This window comes from Etheostoma spectabile, chromosome 11, assembly GCF_008692095.1.
Source record: "Etheostoma spectabile isolate EspeVRDwgs_2016 chromosome 11, UIUC_Espe_1.0, whole genome shotgun sequence".
Taxonomy (NCBI): domain Eukaryota; kingdom Metazoa; phylum Chordata; class Actinopteri; order Perciformes; family Percidae; genus Etheostoma; species Etheostoma spectabile.
Genome location: NC_045743.1, coordinates 15865127 through 15881943, shown reverse-complemented (window position 1 = coordinate 15881943; position 16817 = coordinate 15865127). Strand labels below are relative to the sequence as shown.

The following is a 16817-nucleotide window of genomic DNA, read 5'->3' as shown; positions in this document are numbered from 1 at the left end:
CCTAAACCCCATTTGTTCCATAGCCCCTGATGCTCCCGTTGAGCATGAAGTGGAGGATGTGGGAGAAACTTCCATGGTGATCAGCTGGGAAAAACCTCTGGCTCCCATCACTGGTATGCTATGTCACAGCCAAAATCTATCACCATTCTGTTGCTAATTTGAACCCCCGCCTATTCATCTTTGACATTCCCAAATGCACAATGGACCATGTGGTCTCTTCCTCCACGCAGGCTATCGTGTTGTTTACACACCATCGCTAGAAGGTGAAAGCACGGAGCTGACTCTCCCTGACACGGCAACATCTGTGACTTGAGTGACCTTCTACCTGGGAAGTTGTACAACATCAGTATCTACTCTGTGGAGGACAGCCTGGAGAGTGAGCCTATCTTTGTGCAGGTCCACACCGCTGGAGACCCACTGCCAGGTAAAAGACTGAGATGTGTAAAAAAAATAAGGGGACACAATTGTTATTTGGAAAGGTTGAACTCAGTAAGGTTGCTTTGTATGTGTGTGTGTGTGTGTATGTGTGTCTGTCTGTGAGAGAAAAAGAGAGGGAGTGAGACACAGAGAGAGAGAGAGAGAAAGAGTGTTGGGCAAAATTAGGACAAGTTTGACAAAGCAATCCTTAATATTTGGGTCTTTATTTTTTATGTAAAGCCAACAGTTTCTTCCATATGTGTATATTTAGGTTTTTCATCCAAGTACCATTTGACGAGCAGAACTCATTTTCATGAGAAATAATAAAAACTAGCTATATAGAAATAACAGAATAATAAAGGCTATATTTAAGAAAGACGAAGGAAACGAAAAATACCTGCATATGGCGGAACATCCAGCAGCACTGGAGCAATTCCAGAAGTGGATATAGCCGAGAACATCTTTTGGGAGACTCCATATACTACGTGATGATTGGACAAAAGATGTAGAGAGTAAAACGCTTAGGTGATTTTGATCCTTAAGTATCATCATTTGATCTGCTGTATGTATGAATGAATTTGACTTATTACTCTTAGTAGTCATAGGGGCACCCTCCAGAATCAACCTGCAAGTCATCCTGTGGCCTAGTCACAGTTCTAATGTAATGTTTCTAATTCTTAATACTAGAAGTGAAGAGTTTTCCAATGGAAAGTGAAGTCATTGAGTTCACAGCTGTTGCACTCTTTTTCTGACGGAGTTATGTAAAACTTCAGTCTGCCAGGTCTAACATGTTGTTGAGCAGATGCTGGAAATGTGTGAGTGTGTGTGTGTGTGTGTGTGTGTGTGTGTGTGTGTGGTGTGTGTGTGTGTGTGTGTGTGTGTGTGTGTGTGTGTGTGTGTGTGTGTGTGTGTGTGTGTGTGTGTGTGTGTGTGTGTGTGTGTGTGTGTGTGTGTGTGTGTGTGTGTGTGTGTGTGTGTGTGGTGTGTATAGAAAAAGATACGTGACCTAGTTAATAGTGTGTCCTGCCATCTTTAGACAGTAGATGTACGCTAGGTCAAATGGACCAAGGCGGCCGTCTACACATTACTTTGTCTGAGCTAAATCGAGAGCATGAGTCACTTTAAACTTTGCATCTGCACTTTAGTATATCAAGGTTCAAAATGAAAGAATGGTTAATCGGTCTAGACATCTCTTTTTTTTCTTTCTTTTTCTTATTGTCTATTGGGTTTTGATGATCTACAACGTAAAAGTAAATGCATTGAATGATTTATCAAAGTGCCATGATGTCATAGAATTAGATTTAATTAATTTTCCACATACCTTACCTTATTTAGCACATAACATTTCAAATGAGTTCTCCATTTTACTGAATTGGTAGGAGGCATCAACTTTTCTGTTACATAAGGGACTTAAAAACTACGATGACTATTTAATCAAAATGGATATTAAAGAATTCAAATTTTAATGTTAAGTGGTTTTTCTCCTGTCCACAGAAGAAGTAACTTCTCCTACAGACCTGCAGTTCTTTGAGGTGTCCGATAAAAAAATCGTTCTGACCTGGTCTGGCCCAGGCAGCGACGTCTCAGGTTACCGGGTCACCGCTGTCCCTGTGGATGAGTCTGGTTCTCCGCAGACGGAGATGACCCTGCCTGTCAGTCAAAACTCCTACATTGAAGTGTCACACCTGCAGCCTGGAACACTGTACCGCTTCCACGTCTACGCCATTCACAATGGAGAGGAAAGTTTACCACTGATTGGGGAGCAAACTACCAGTAAGTATGACAGATGCACTCAAGGATAATGACACAAAATATCAAGTGTCTGCAGGTTGATTTTGAATGAATGAAATGAATTGAGACTGTCTCTGTGGAAAATTGATGATAATAATAAAACAATCAAACTGTCCACATCTAACAGAGTTTTTACTGTCGTCTCTTTTTAGAGCCTGATGCTCCCACAGATATCCATTTCACCAACGTGACGGAGGACAGTGCTGTGATATTGTGGTTTGCCCCTCGTGCCAAAATCACTGGCTACCGTCTTCTCCTCTCCATTGAGGGCTCTAACCCCAAGCAGCTGCACCTGCCTGCCCGCCTTACTCAGTACACCCTCCTCAACCTCAAGCCTGATACTGAGTACACCGCTACGCTACATGCCGAGCAAGATTACACACTCAGTGAAGGAGAGACTGCTGTATTTACCACTAGTGAGTGTCTGATGCATAGTTTAAATCAGTGTGGTCACTGTGCATGTGCTCAAAGGGTGCATGTCTTTGCCTAGATTAAGATTTGTTATACAAAGTGAGGGTATGATTTTTAAAAGCACCATGCTACATGTCTCATTTAGAATACGCATATTGCCACAACAACATATATTGCCAATGGTCATCTCATAATAAATCCGAAAATATTAGGTATGGTTTCTATCATCAAAAACCAAGATTTCAGATGAGTAGAGGACCCGTTGGCATTATGGATACAGTAGAGTGGAAAGATAGGTGCAATCTTCTGAATATGCATGCACTCATGTGTCAATCTTCATGCTGGGGGGTGGGGTGCTATATATCTTTACACACCGTGTCACACTATCTAATCAGAACACACTTTTACTCTCCGTGTATGTGTAGATCCACCAATGGGCAACGCTCCTCATTTTAGCACTGATGTGACTGACACCTCCATTATAATCTCTTGGACTCCAGTTCCCCGCATTGAATACAAGGTATGCTCTCTGCTAATACATGACATACAAAGTGTTTTTATAGCCACATATTCATAAAGCTGATGTTTCCTGTTCTGTCCCTTTTTGTTAAATGAACGACTGGATTGTGTGATTGCCTTCAGATGCAATTGTTGTTTTTTCTGTTTGCTGTGGAAAGCACATTCCAGTTATTCCTGGGTCAGTGTCGGCCCCATTGCAGTTAGATAACATGGGAACTACAGACCTCAGGGTTTAAATGTGATTGGTCAGACTATGTCACACCAGAGATGAGAATCTTCTGCTGGCGTCCATGTTCTTGGGAAAACATTGACCTCTGACCTTTACCTCCTGTACCCTACGATCCATGTCTCGCTCTCTGCTGTCTCTCTAACACTGTGTGCACTTATCTTTCAGTTGACGGTACGTCCCAGTCAAGGCGGAGAAGCCCCCAGAGATGTGACCTCTGACTCAGGAAGCATTTACGTTTCTGGTCTTACTCCGGGAGTGGAGTACACATACAGCGTCCAGCCAGTAATAAACGGCCACGAGCAGGGAACCCCAGTCACGCGCCGTGTTGTCACACGTAAGAACAAACCAATTTTTACCCTGTCACCTTTTATTCGGGTTTTCCTTTCATTACTTGCTGTTTTCTTTGATCCCCCAATGTTTCTGCTTCATGCATTTTTAAACATCCTCCTTTCCTTCTCCTTTGACTCCTGTTTGTCTTTTTTGTCTCCAGCTTTGTCTCCTCCTACTGATCTCAACCTGGAGTCCAACCCAAGCACCGGAGAGCTCACAGTCCAATGGAACGGGGCCAGTACACCAGGTACACACACACACACACACACACACACACATACACACACACATACACATACACATACACATACACACACACACACACACAGCCACATCGCCACCTACCTAGGTGTGCATGAAACATTAAAAATAATCAAAATGTAGGTTGATTGACTATTCTCCTTTTTGTTTGAATCATTCGTCAGTGACCTACAGTCTCTTTTTTTCCTCAGCATGTAATTGTTCCATATTGATGCATTATCTCCAGTTTCTTCCTCCCATCCCATGTAAATCTTCTTCTTTTCCTCTCTCCCTCCAAGACATCACCGGCTACAGAGTGACATGCGCTCCCACCAATGGGCAGCAAGGAAACAGTGTGGAGGAGTTTGTGGAGGCAGGTCAGAACTCCTGCACCCTGGAGAATCTCAGTCCAGGAGTGGAATACAACATCAGTGTTGTTACTGTTAAGGATGATATGGAGAGCACTCCTATATCAACTATCATTACACCAGGTGAGTGAGGGGTCAGTTCATAATCCTGGGGGTTGGATGGGTTTCTGAGACCATAGGGAATGGATCTTCATTGTCCCAGTTGCTAACTTAACTTACCATGTTGAAAGTTAATGTGTCAAAATAACACATTAGCTTCCAACATTTAACAGATACTACCTCTGCTCTGTAAGCATTACCGCTCTTACTCATACAGCACTAATGCTATATTACCTGTGTATATATTAAGAATGTTCAATGGAGAAGCTTCATTGAACACTAGTTGAAACCTCACTATATGACAATATATACCAGGGAAAGCTATTTTCCATTAGCTCTTCCACTGGTGTGATATGTTGAATATTTCACCCTACTGGAAGCAGACAATTTTAGTTGCTCGCCTTGACCACCGCTCCTGTCTCTTTGTCTGTCGGTTTCCTCTTTCTGGTCCTCGTGTCCAACCTCTTCCCTTTCCTTCCACCTTTGCCTCTCGTTTGTTTGGTGTGTCTGTTGTCTTCTCTGTTTTTTCTTCTCCCCTGCACCCCTGCACCCCTTCCCTCCAATCCTATTTCCCACCTACCCAGAAGTCCCACAGCTGACGGACCTCACCTTCAAGGACGTGAGCGACACCTCTATCAGTCTCCGCTGGTCACCGCTCAACACCACAACCATCACCGGTTACAGGATCACAGTGGTGGCAGCCGGCGAGAGCGTACCCATCTTTCAAGACATGGTTCAGCCAACGACTGGTCATTATACCGTCTACGGACTGGAACCTGGTATCGACTATGACATCAGTGTGATCACTGTGACGGAGAATGGCGAGAGCGAGCCCACCACAGTCACTCAGCAGACCTGTAAGAAGCCCTTTATTACTAATGTCATTACCTTTTCTGATTGGAAGAGCCATTCAGTTATAAATACAAATACAGAGCTATCACAACTGTTGTTTAGGTAGATACATGGATTTACTAGAGTTGCCTGCGTGTGTCTCACACATTACATTGTGTGTGGTGAGTTATATAATATAATAGGGTTCTTATTAACCCTAAGACATGGCTCTGTAAATCAAACCTTTAAAGCTGCTGATGTAATTGCATAGCATGCTGTGTTTTCAGTTTAATAATCCTCTGTGTGTGTGTATGTGTATGTGAGGTCCATCTGGTTTAAGATGCAGGGTTTAATCATATTGAGGCTTATTTTGCCTCCCAATGCAAACACTGCTTGTTCTCTCACTTTTAAGATGTCGTAAAACTTAAGACGGATTTACACTGACACACATATAACATATAGACTCTTCCCTCAAATAGATGGTTGAGTTTTCTCTTTTAGTCATAATTTTATTTATCATTATCATAACATTATTTTCTCGTTTCCCTTACCTCATATCTTTCTATACCTGCTATCTCTTTTCAATAGCTGTACCAGCACCCACTGATTTGGGCTTTGGCCAGGTTGGTCCAGACAGCATGGAAGTCACCTGGGTCGCTCCCCGTGTCCCCCACACCGCTGACATCAAAAGCTTTCTCGTCAGGTACGAGGAAAACATAAAATGTTTTTAAAACGCAGGATTACTTTATTTCTGATTCAGATGTTATCTTTAGGACATACTGGTCTTAAGTTGGTATCCTCATTATTCAGGTATCATCCCATTGACGATGATGATGACACTACAGAAATCAACGCAGGAGGCAGTAACAACATAGTGCTAAGGCGTAAGTTGAAGCAAATTAAAATAATACACAACACACAGACACACAAACAACTACATTTTTATTCATGTCTCTTTCACTGTCCCCAGACTTGCTGCCCAACACAGAGTATCTGGTGAGCGTGGTGTGTGTGTATGAGCAAAGAGAGAGCTCGCCCCTCGTTGGCACCCAGAAAACAGGTGAGCCTAACATAATCTAATTTAACAACAAGGTCCAGGGTAAGGCCAGAAATAGCTTCTTTTTCGGGGCACAGATCATATAAATGCTGATCTTTACAAAAATGTTTTGCTGTGTTTTTCATCATGTCTTCAGCTCTGGATTCACCAGTTGGCCTGCGTTTCTCCGAGATCTTCACCAACTCCTTTACCATCCACTGGCTTGCTCCCCAGAGCAAAATCACCGGTTACCGTATGCGTTACCAGATGGTCAGTGGCGGGAGAGCCAAGGATGAGAGGCTGCCCCCGTCCAGGAACCACTTCACCCTGACAGGACTCACTGCAGACACAGAGTACTTGGTCAACATCTACGCTGTGAGCGGGACCCAAGAGAGCCTGCCGCTCAGTGGGAAACAGAAGACAAGTATGAAAATCCTAATTGAATACTTGATTGATTGCGCACCGTTTTATCATCATCATGGTGTTTATTCATGTTTTTGTGTCTGGCTCTTCACTCTTTCTCTAGTCTCTGATGCTCCCACAGACCTGGAAGTGCTAGACTCCAGCCCTACCAGCATCACCGTCCGCTGGGATGCCCCACCGGTCACTGTCCGCTACTACAGGATCACTCATGGAGAGTCCGGTGAGTTAGTAATAATTTTTTTTTCGCCAAGAAACTTTTTTTTCTGAGTGTATTTTCCCTTCCTGTAGTTCATACAGTGTTTTATTGTGGAGATTCATGTCACTGTATGATCAGTCTATTAAGTATTAAGATACTGGTTTCTCTAATATTAACCACACGATCCTTTGTCATCCAGGAGGTCACAGTAATCCTAAGGAGTTCACAGTGCCTGGCTCGCAGTCCACTGCCACAATCAATAACCTGAAGCCTGGTACTGACTACACTATCACCGTCTACGCTGTGACTGGTAGAGGAGACAGCCCCGCTTCCAGCACTCCAATCTATGTCATGCACAAGACAGGTACACACACAGACACACACACAGACGCCCCCAGAGACCAAACAGTCACCCTTTTTTTGTGATTATCCAACCTCTTCATGTTTCAACTCACAACATTCTCCTCTTCATCTCTCCATCCTCTTAGGTGTTGACTCTCCCTCTGAAATGGAGGTGATGGAAGTAAATGACAACAGTGTCACAGTGAAGTGGAGCCCTGCTCAGGGCCCAATCAAGGGATACAGGGTGACTGGGGTCCCCAGAAATGGACAGGGACAGTCTTTCTCTGAGGTGGTGGCTCCAGGTATGGTGTTTGGCCAAAGCTTCCAGTATGTTGTGTTTTGTCAGTATTTTAAAGCTTAATTAGCTATAAAATTCTGGCTTTCAGTTTAGGAAACTCTAATGTTTCTTTGTCTTTCTTGTTTTTGTATCCTTTTCCTTCTCTTTTCCAGACCAGACAGAGATCACTTTCTCAGGACTGATGCCCACTGTGGAGTACGTTCTGAGTGTGTATGCACTTGGACAAGATGGAGAGAGCTCCCCACTGGTGGTGAATGCTTTAACAAGTGAGGGTATAAACTTTGTAGAGACATATCGGTGAGATTTTATCTGTTTTTCACAAATTGAAAAACAAGACCGTGACCTCTCCCCCTTCTTCTTCAACCCCACTACCTTGCCACCCTTCTGTCCGCTCTCATCACCCTTTTAGATGTAGACCGTCCCAAGGACCTGACATTCTCAGACATTGACTCCACCTCACTGAAGATCACCTGGGACAGTCCTGAGGGAATTGTTACATCTTACCGCGTCTTGTATTCAAGTCCAGAGGAGGGTGAGAGAGAGCTGCGCCCTGCTCCCCGAGGAGATGCTGAGTCTACAACCATCTATGGTCTGCAACCTGGCACTGAATACACTGTGAAAGTCATCGCAGTGCATGATGACACGGCCAGCACACCACTGGTCGGGACACAAGCTACAGGTATACAATGAGATTAATTCTAGATGTTTTTATTATATATATATATATATGAGATAAAAGTGTGATCCAACAAAACGTTTCGAAACCAAACAGAAAATGTATTTGGTGTAAAATCCTTTATTTCTGACTTGACAGTATTCAATGAGTACCTCCCTCTGTCAATACTCAGAACTGTCTCCCTCAAACTGTCTTTTTTCTGTCCCCGCCACAGCCATCTCCCCCCCCACCAACCTCCAGTTCTCCCAGGTTGGCCCTACCTCATTCACCATGCGCTGGGCTGTGCCGGGTCAGGAAAACCGACTAACTGGCCTAACGGGCCTCACAGGCTACCGTGTGGTGGTGAACCCAAAGAACAAGAGCGGTCCTACCAAGGAGATCAACTTGGCCCCAGACGCCACACAGGCACACATCTCTGGACTCATGGTAAGTGTGGGTCTCTGAGTCTGAATGAAGGACTCCATTTGTATTTGTCTCTTGAAGAGAAGTTAGAATTTAATGAGTTTTTAGTTTGTTTTTTGACCTTTCAGATACCCATTGGTTTCCATTTATGTTATTAGAGTATGAAAATGGACTTGCAGATAGAGCTGGCCACTATATCGATATTGTGATATGAGACTATATAACGTCTTAGATTTATCGTCTTAGATTTAGATAATATTGTATATGGCATAAGTGTTGTCTTTTCCTGGTTTAAAATGCTGCATTACAATAAAATTATGTAATTTTCTGAACTTACCAGACTGTTGTAACTGTTCTATTATTTGCCTTTACCCACTTAGTCATTACATCCACATTACGGATGATTATTTATCAAAAATGTCATTGTGTAAATATTTTGTGAAAGCACCAATAGTCAACGCTACAATATTGTTGCGGAAAACTCAGTCCTGTGGAAACTGGCAACACCGTCAGAGACTGGGAAGTCTCATTTTCTCTATCTCCCTTAGGTTGCAACTGCCTATGAAGTCCATGTTTATGCTTTGAAAAACTCTCTGACCAGCAGGCCAGTCCAAGGAGAGGTCACTACTCTGGAGAGTGAGTTTGTAACATGTAAATTGTGGAATTCTGACAAATTAAAGCATTGATTTAACATTAAAACAGAGAGACGGCATTTTTGCTAAAGTAACATTGCCAGTTCTTGGGTTGTGCAAAATCTCTTCTTGCGTTGATCTCGTCATTAAAAGATCTATACTCTCTCACAACTGGGATTGTTCCTTCTGACCCTTAATACTCTCTCTGTCCTCATCCACCTCAAGATATCAGCCCCCCTCGTCGTGTTCGTATCTCTGACGTTAATGACTCTTCCATCACCCTGACCTGGCGCTCCAAGACAGAACCCATCTCTGGCTTCCTGGTTGAGGCCACACCCACCACCTCTTTACAGGCTACACACCCATTCAAAAGACCATTGGCTCTGACTCACGCTCATTCACTATTACAGGTACACAGATAGGACAATATTCATGCATTTACGTACACAAAGATGTAGTGTAAACACACAGTTGTAAGAATAAGTTAGAATTGCATATGGCATAATTCAATCATAACCTCAGTTTTTTAGGATTACTTTTTTAAAAAAAAGCACATGATCCCACACTAAGCTGTCACTGCTTCTTCACTTCAGGTCTGGAGCCAGGCACCAATTACAAGATCAACATCTATACACTGAAAGGAAACGGACGCAGTGCACCTCTCACACTCACTGCCACCACAGGTAACTATTCATCTCAATCCTACAATATTGGTCAAGCCAGTAGTACTGCTTAAAATTTTAAATAAAAATATCCCAAACTGGCATATTTATATTGTAAGATTTGCTGTAATTTGTAAATATAAAATTGACCCCCCTTACATAGTGCTGAACAGACACAATTCAATACATTCAAATCAGTGTTTTAGTTACATGCAGATAAATTATTATTTCTTCAGTAGGTGTAGCTAGTACGCATGCGCAAAATAAGACGCAGTTTTTACTTACTTGTCTGTCTCTTCCAGCCAAACCAGTGGTCATGCCGCCCACCAATATCCGCTTCACCTCCCTGAACCCTAACAGCATCTCATTCACCTGGGAGCCATCACGCAGTCCAGGGGTTACTGGGTATTATGTCACCTATGAGGAAGCCGGGGGTTTGCCTAGAGAGGTTACCCCCAGACCCCATGCAGGCCAGAGCTACACCATTATTAATGGTGAGTGTGGAGCATCAGATTTACTCAGGCAAATACAACATACACGCAAATACAAATGATTTTAAAAAGCAAATAACAACTTTTTGTGTAATTTTTGTGCTTGGTCAAAGGTCTGAAACCAGGAACAGAGTATGTCATTAAGATTGTCGCCCTGCAGAATGCTTTAAGAAGCACACCTCTTGTAGGCAAAGCCAGAACACGTGAGTACACCCATCATCCACTTGCAAGCATGTATGGCCTGTGCAAACTTAATTCTTTTATCAAAGTAAAGATTGCTCCTATATTGAAAATATGGAAGACATTGTGACGTCAAAAGACATTCAGCTGTCATTTTGGAGAAGCAGAACATTGCGGATTTCTCTTGCAAAGATGAGCGTCCTTTCAGCTTAGAGTTTGAGTTCTTGAAAAATTAACACAACTGATTCTGTAGAATAACAAAACTATCTGCTATTAAATTTCCACAAAGTGATCATAAAACTATGAAATACAACATTATGGGCTGTTTTTATATAACCCACTTTCAGGAATTGTGTCAAGAATTAGGGGGGGTAATCTAGTGTCTCCACTCAAGGAGAGAACTTGGTCTGATTATGCTTATTTGTCAGGACTGTTGTAATGAAGAATAACTTCTCTCACAGACACTTTTAATTCTTTTTTTTATAACTGTACGTAAGCCATGTATTTGAGAGCTATGCTCTGCTGCCCTCTGCTGCCTTTCTTGTCTAACTGCTGCCAATGTAGAATTACAGCATGTAGCCCTTGACAATGATTTTCATTTATATTCTATTCTATTAACCATCTATGTTTCATAACAGCATTGTGCTAGCTAGTCAACACTAATCAGCAAACTATTCTATCATCCCATTTTCCCATAACTTGTACTACCTCAGTCTGTGTGTGGGCTTGAATGGATCCATTAGCTGCATTTTCACCCCTCAAATCTTCAATATGTTTTGGTTTTCCTATTGAACATAATTAGATAAGATGTTTTCTTTGTGTATTGCATTATTAGAGACAGGCGGGTAAATGAGTTACCTGTTTTTTAAGCAGCACAGAGAAAACACAACCGTCTTGTGTTTTACCTGCTAGAAGTTAAGCTAGTGGATCTGCGTATTGTCTTTGCCTTGCTTGCTTGCAACAGCTAACATACGTATGCCTCTCGTCCAATCAGAGCCAGCTCCAGATCATCACCTATTGGTTCCCGAGCTGCCACAGCTTCCTGTTCCTCATCGGCCGACCACTGACATCCTGGATGTTCCAGAGTCCTTCAATGACAAGATGTAAGAGCCTGCATAACCATACTAAAAAAATGCAAAACCAAAAATGCATAAAATATATGTGCAGTGAATTGGTGCTTTTGATCTTATCTTATTTAATCATATTTTTTCTCTGTTTTTGTTCATTCTTTTTCCCCATTTGCCTTTCATGCTTTTTTATTCTTTCCGTTTGGATCTCCTGTTCCTTTTCTTTCTTCATCCCTCTCTCTTTCTGTGTCCAGTTTTGACACCAACCATGTTCACTTGTCTGGCACTAGTGGCCAAAACCAACCAGGCCAGCAGGGCCAGCACATCTATACCGAGTACCAGAGCCTGGGCCCTAATAATGGACTGCATGGCCCCTTCAGTGGACCCAGAGAAGGCCAGAGACCAACTCTCAGAGAACCTCTGATCTATATTCCTGTTGCAGGCCCTGATGGAAACAGAGTACCCTTGGTCAAGGTGTGTGAGACTTTAAATGATCTGTTGTAAATCTGATGTACCTCATGATATTTGAATACTGTAGTACAAATGTTATATGTATCCACTATCATTTAGATTTATATTATCTTGAGTTCAGGATTGCAGCTGGCCACATGAAACCGTGGTTTAAATTAATAAGTCTCTGATGATCGATAATCACTGTTCAGTAATGCCTAACTTCAAGTGTCTTACTTTAACAAATATCAAGGGTTAAGATATGTAGTTTTCATACATGATGTATTTTTTTCTTATTAATAAATGTAAAACTTGACCAGAAGCTGAACACCTGTGTTGCTTTTTACATTGGCAGGCGATTCTTTCATATTTAACAAGAACGTGTACACAGTATGTGAAATATTTGGTGAGCTTATGAGCTCACATTATCTCTAAACGTTTTGTTCGATCCTGTAGGTGAGCGAGGGTCCCCTGCCAGGTCTTGCATTTGGTTTCCCTGACAACGAAACAGAATTGCCCCACGAAGCACAGACAATCACGACCATCTCCTGGTCTGGCGTTCCTCATACTTCAGAGTATGAGGTGTCCTGTAATCCTATTACACACCTGGAGGAAAGGGGCTTTCAGGTATATGCACCCACATAGTCACACACACACACACACACACACACACACACACACACACACACACACACACACACACACACATATTTATTGCTGGAGAAGCAAGAACTGCTTGTTAACTTTCTCTCCCTCCATGTAGATGCGTCTTCCTGGCACCTCCAACAGTGCCACACTGATAGGATTGACATCCGGGGCATCCTATAACGTTGTTGTAGAGGCCATGAGGGACGGGTCTAAAGAGAAGGTTTTGGAGGAAGTTGTAACCGTTGGCAACGCTGGTAAAGTAGTCCCCACTGACAAAAGTGTGCTGGGAGAATTTTTCTCTCACACCAAAATAAAGTTTAATGTGCATTCCTATGTAGCATATGTGTACAAAAAGACGAGTTAAAGCTTTAGTGCGTAACTTTTTGATATTACTGAACGTCCGTTACATTTCAGTCATTGCCAAATGATTTGCTACAAAGCTAATTAAGACTATTAGTCCTGTACAACTCTCTCTGTATTTCTCAGTATATCAATATTCACAAGATTGTGTCTTCTGGCGATTTTCGTGCACAGAAACTCAAGTGAAGATAATGACTCCATCATGTTTTTTTAATCCTCTGTGTCCTCCTTGGCTGCTAGCAACTGCGCGGAGGAGGAGCTGGGGCTGAATAGGGAAGGCTTTATCATGTAGAATGCACCGACCGTTTTGTTGTCTTTACTTAGAATTCCTCATGGAGGAGACAGAAACTACGCACTATAGCTTTAATCGTAAAAATCTTTGCAAAGACTGTAATAAATGTTTAACAATGTTTAATTATGGACAATTTGATGAATGCAGCATTCAAATCCCAAGATGGATTGTGTGTATCATGTCAGTTCTGTTCTAAACATGCGTTTCTTCCATCCCTTAGTTCCAGGTGACATCCCCATTTCCACCAACCGGGATGTGTGTTATGACATATTCACACAGACCTACCACGAGGTGGGCTCAGAGTGGGAGCGCATGTCTGAGACGGGCTTTAAGCTGTGGTGTCGCTGCCTGGGGCTGGGCAGTGGCCATTTTAGGTGTGATTCATCCAGTGAGTGGCTTAATAACCCCATAACAGCATGCTTTGCTCACCCAGCCACACACCATGTGATTTACTCAAGAGGAATTTATAACAGGAAAATAATAAAACAAATAGATTGAGAAAATGCTAAAGAATGGTTGGAGTTACAGTATGTGGAACACAACAAAAAATACATTTGACATCATATACTTTATAAATTCCTTAGCTACAGAATGCCATAGAATTGTGCAGTTCTATGTGCTGCAGCACACGGTAATACAATCACATCATGGGCAGCCTTTGTATTCGTGTGAAGTTCAACTGTTTATAGTGTAATATGTTGTTTAATACATACATTCATTATAAAGATGATTATTTCTTTACTATATGTGAGTGTGTCTGTAGTCTGCCCATGTTGTTCTGTGCTCTGCCTCTGTATACTGTGAAAACAGACAGCAGAAAGCTAAGCTAATGACGGTCTCAGTTATTTGTATTGTCCATCTAGCTAACATTACAATACCAGAAACTGAGATCACCAATCATCATTTCACTCTCTGAGTGATGATGTCTATGTGTGTGTCCGCACTGGGACGATACTTAACTGGGAACCAGTAAAGCTCCCTCAGGCTCTGTTAAATTTAAAGGATGTGATCACATGTAGTTTGAAATACAAATATGTTTTATGCTTGTTTTACAGTGAATTTAGCTGTGTCACAACCGGTCTCTGTGAACGCTGTAATTCTTTAATTTGTAAATGTTTGTTTTCGGCTGCTCTCTACATCAACTAATGAACTTCCCCCACATATCCACTTCATACTCCTTCCTCCACACTCTCAACCTTTGCTCTCAAACCATCCTTCTTCCTTCTCCATGCCATCTTCACTCCCTTTACTTCTCTCTCTCTCCTTATTACTACCTCTCCTCCTACTTCAGAGTGGTGTCATGACAACAATAACAACTACCGCGTCGGCGAGAAGTGGGATCGCCAGGCTGAAAACGGTCACATGATGAGCTGCACCTGCCTGGGAAATGGCAAGGGAGAATTCAAATGTGAACCCCGTAAGTATACTTTATGTGGACACACACAATAATTGAGACATCAGGCTTGCAGTATTGTGATACAGGCTGATTCTGTTAAGTATATATCTTCTTTCAATCATTTCTCATGGGAATTCAATTGCCCATTCATGTTTATTGTGAAAGGAAGTGAGAACACGTTTAAATACACTTTAATGTTCCTCTCACCCTCCAGATGAGTCGACTTGTTATGACGATGGTAAAATGTACCAGGTTGGAAACCAGTGGCAGAAGGAATACCTGGGCGCCATCTGTACCTGTACCTGCTATGGAGGACAACAGGTACACTGTGTGTGTATACACTGCTGTTTTATGTATAGGTTTATGTGTCCTACCATCAGAAGAGCATTAACCTCTCCCTCCACCTCTTTAGGGCTGGCGTTGTGAGAACTGCCGAAGGCCAGGAGGACAGACTGATGTGGACGCTAGCCTCCTTCAACCGGTTCATTCTGATACCTTCGACCGATACAGAGAAAACGCTCTACGCAAACTGGTCAGTCTCCTCACAATAAGTTTTGCTACTACTGTTCTGCTCTCTGATAAAAGAAACCCAATACATAAATATTCCTATTTAGTCACAGACATTGACACACTGTATACATACTCTAACAACTTAATCATCTCCACTGATCCTTCAAATTTAAAGAGACTTGGTTTATCTAAACTTGCCTAAATGGAAGGGTATAAGTAAAGCACACGCACAGTACTCTTTTTTTTTTCACCCTTAAAAAAGTATTAATTATTGAATTCAGCTTTTTGTAAGCTGGAGTTTTTTTGCTAAAAATACAGTCAAAACTAATAAATCACAACATGTCATTTTCTCTCTTTCCTTCCATTCTTGCCCTGTCTTTCTCTGCTTTCCAGAACATCCAGTGTCCATTGAATGTTTGAGGCCGGAGCTGCTTGCAGATGCTAACAACCCCTTAGATTAGACTAGAGGGGAGTAGGAGTACAGGAGGATGAAGTGTCACTACTACAGCGTCACGACCACTTCAAGAAGGAAGCCTTCTCCTGTTTGTTTAGTTTTATAGAGAAGACATTTCCATCAGATCTGTACTTAAAGGTTCTACCTTCACCAAATGAACGTGCCTTAACAAGACATTTCTACACACACCTGTGCCTTTTCAAACATATGTTCATCTTTTTAATGTTGGTTATGGTCCTTCTTCAATAGAAACAAGGATTTCCTGTTGAGCACACATCCTGCTGCTTGACCCCCTCAAACCTGCCTACACCATAAACTCTTGACACACTCACACACACACACACACTTACCCACACACCTGTATTTTTACTGTTGCAATGGGACTTTTTTTGAATATTTCAAAAACATTCCATGGCAGTTCTCTTCCTTTGACTGAGACTAGACATCCCTAATGACTGTAGCCACATCTGTTGCATTTCCCATGATTTTGAGTCTCACTGTGACTGTCTATTCAGAAAATATTTAGGTAATGATAGAAGGCATATCTGAATCAGGAATGTGAGTTTATGTGAGCAATGGATCACTAAGATTTCAATTTAAATCTCAAGAAACTCAAAACAAACTTTCCTTAAAAAAATAAGCACTGTTTCTTTTGAGTTATTACAAAATGTGACTTGCTATTAATACAGATATTTGAGTCATCATGTAGATGGGATTCTGTGACCTGTAATTTGGTTCTTTTAAAAGTACATAAGGTATAGCATGTATGAAATTACAAAGCAAAAGCTGACTGACCAAAAGAGAAACTGGTATTTAAAAAAAAAAAAGTATTGTAAAATTCACCATTATTTCCAAGTGAAATGCATTTTAATTACATACATGTTTGTATTTTTTTTAAAATTTTTAATTCATTTCTTTAATTTATCCCTTATTATTCATGCATTTTTTTCAATGCTTCATTGGGGTGTACACTTTTTTGATTAACTTGTTTTTTTTATATTGTTGGTGCCAAAATCTGAACTACTGTGGACTGAATCTTTTTATAAAGTGAAAAAACCCAAACCAAA

The 16817-nt window shown here is 41.7% G+C and overlaps 1 protein-coding gene across 1 annotated transcript in view; it reads left to right on the top strand.

Annotated features, from left to right (window-relative positions):
- The window catches only part of fn1a (fibronectin 1a), a 31278-nt gene extending 14461 nt beyond the window's left edge, over nucleotides 1-16817 (top strand). The window contains 36 exon segments of the mRNA XM_032530354.1: nucleotides 24-113; nucleotides 231-308; nucleotides 311-424; nucleotides 1912-2190; nucleotides 2361-2624; nucleotides 3045-3139; nucleotides 3533-3701; nucleotides 3858-3944; nucleotides 4237-4428; nucleotides 4989-5261; nucleotides 5824-5938; nucleotides 6046-6119; nucleotides 6206-6295; nucleotides 6429-6695; nucleotides 6798-6914; nucleotides 7090-7254; nucleotides 7379-7534; nucleotides 7683-7796; nucleotides 7940-8209; nucleotides 8421-8632; nucleotides 9157-9244; nucleotides 9466-9590; nucleotides 9593-9650; nucleotides 9834-9923; nucleotides 10205-10396; nucleotides 10507-10596; nucleotides 11568-11676; nucleotides 11895-12114; nucleotides 12547-12717; nucleotides 12854-12992; nucleotides 13611-13778; nucleotides 14682-14807; nucleotides 15001-15107; nucleotides 15199-15318; nucleotides 15690-15702; nucleotides 15705-16817. Coding sequence (XP_032386245.1) covers nucleotides 24-113; nucleotides 231-308; nucleotides 311-424; nucleotides 1912-2190; nucleotides 2361-2624; nucleotides 3045-3139; nucleotides 3533-3701; nucleotides 3858-3944; nucleotides 4237-4428; nucleotides 4989-5261; nucleotides 5824-5938; nucleotides 6046-6119; nucleotides 6206-6295; nucleotides 6429-6695; nucleotides 6798-6914; nucleotides 7090-7254; nucleotides 7379-7534; nucleotides 7683-7796; nucleotides 7940-8209; nucleotides 8421-8632; nucleotides 9157-9244; nucleotides 9466-9590; nucleotides 9593-9650; nucleotides 9834-9923; nucleotides 10205-10396; nucleotides 10507-10596; nucleotides 11568-11676; nucleotides 11895-12114; nucleotides 12547-12717; nucleotides 12854-12992; nucleotides 13611-13778; nucleotides 14682-14807; nucleotides 15001-15107; nucleotides 15199-15318; nucleotides 15690-15702; nucleotides 15705-15757 — 5090 coding nt within the window. The 3' untranslated portion in view covers nucleotides 15758-16817.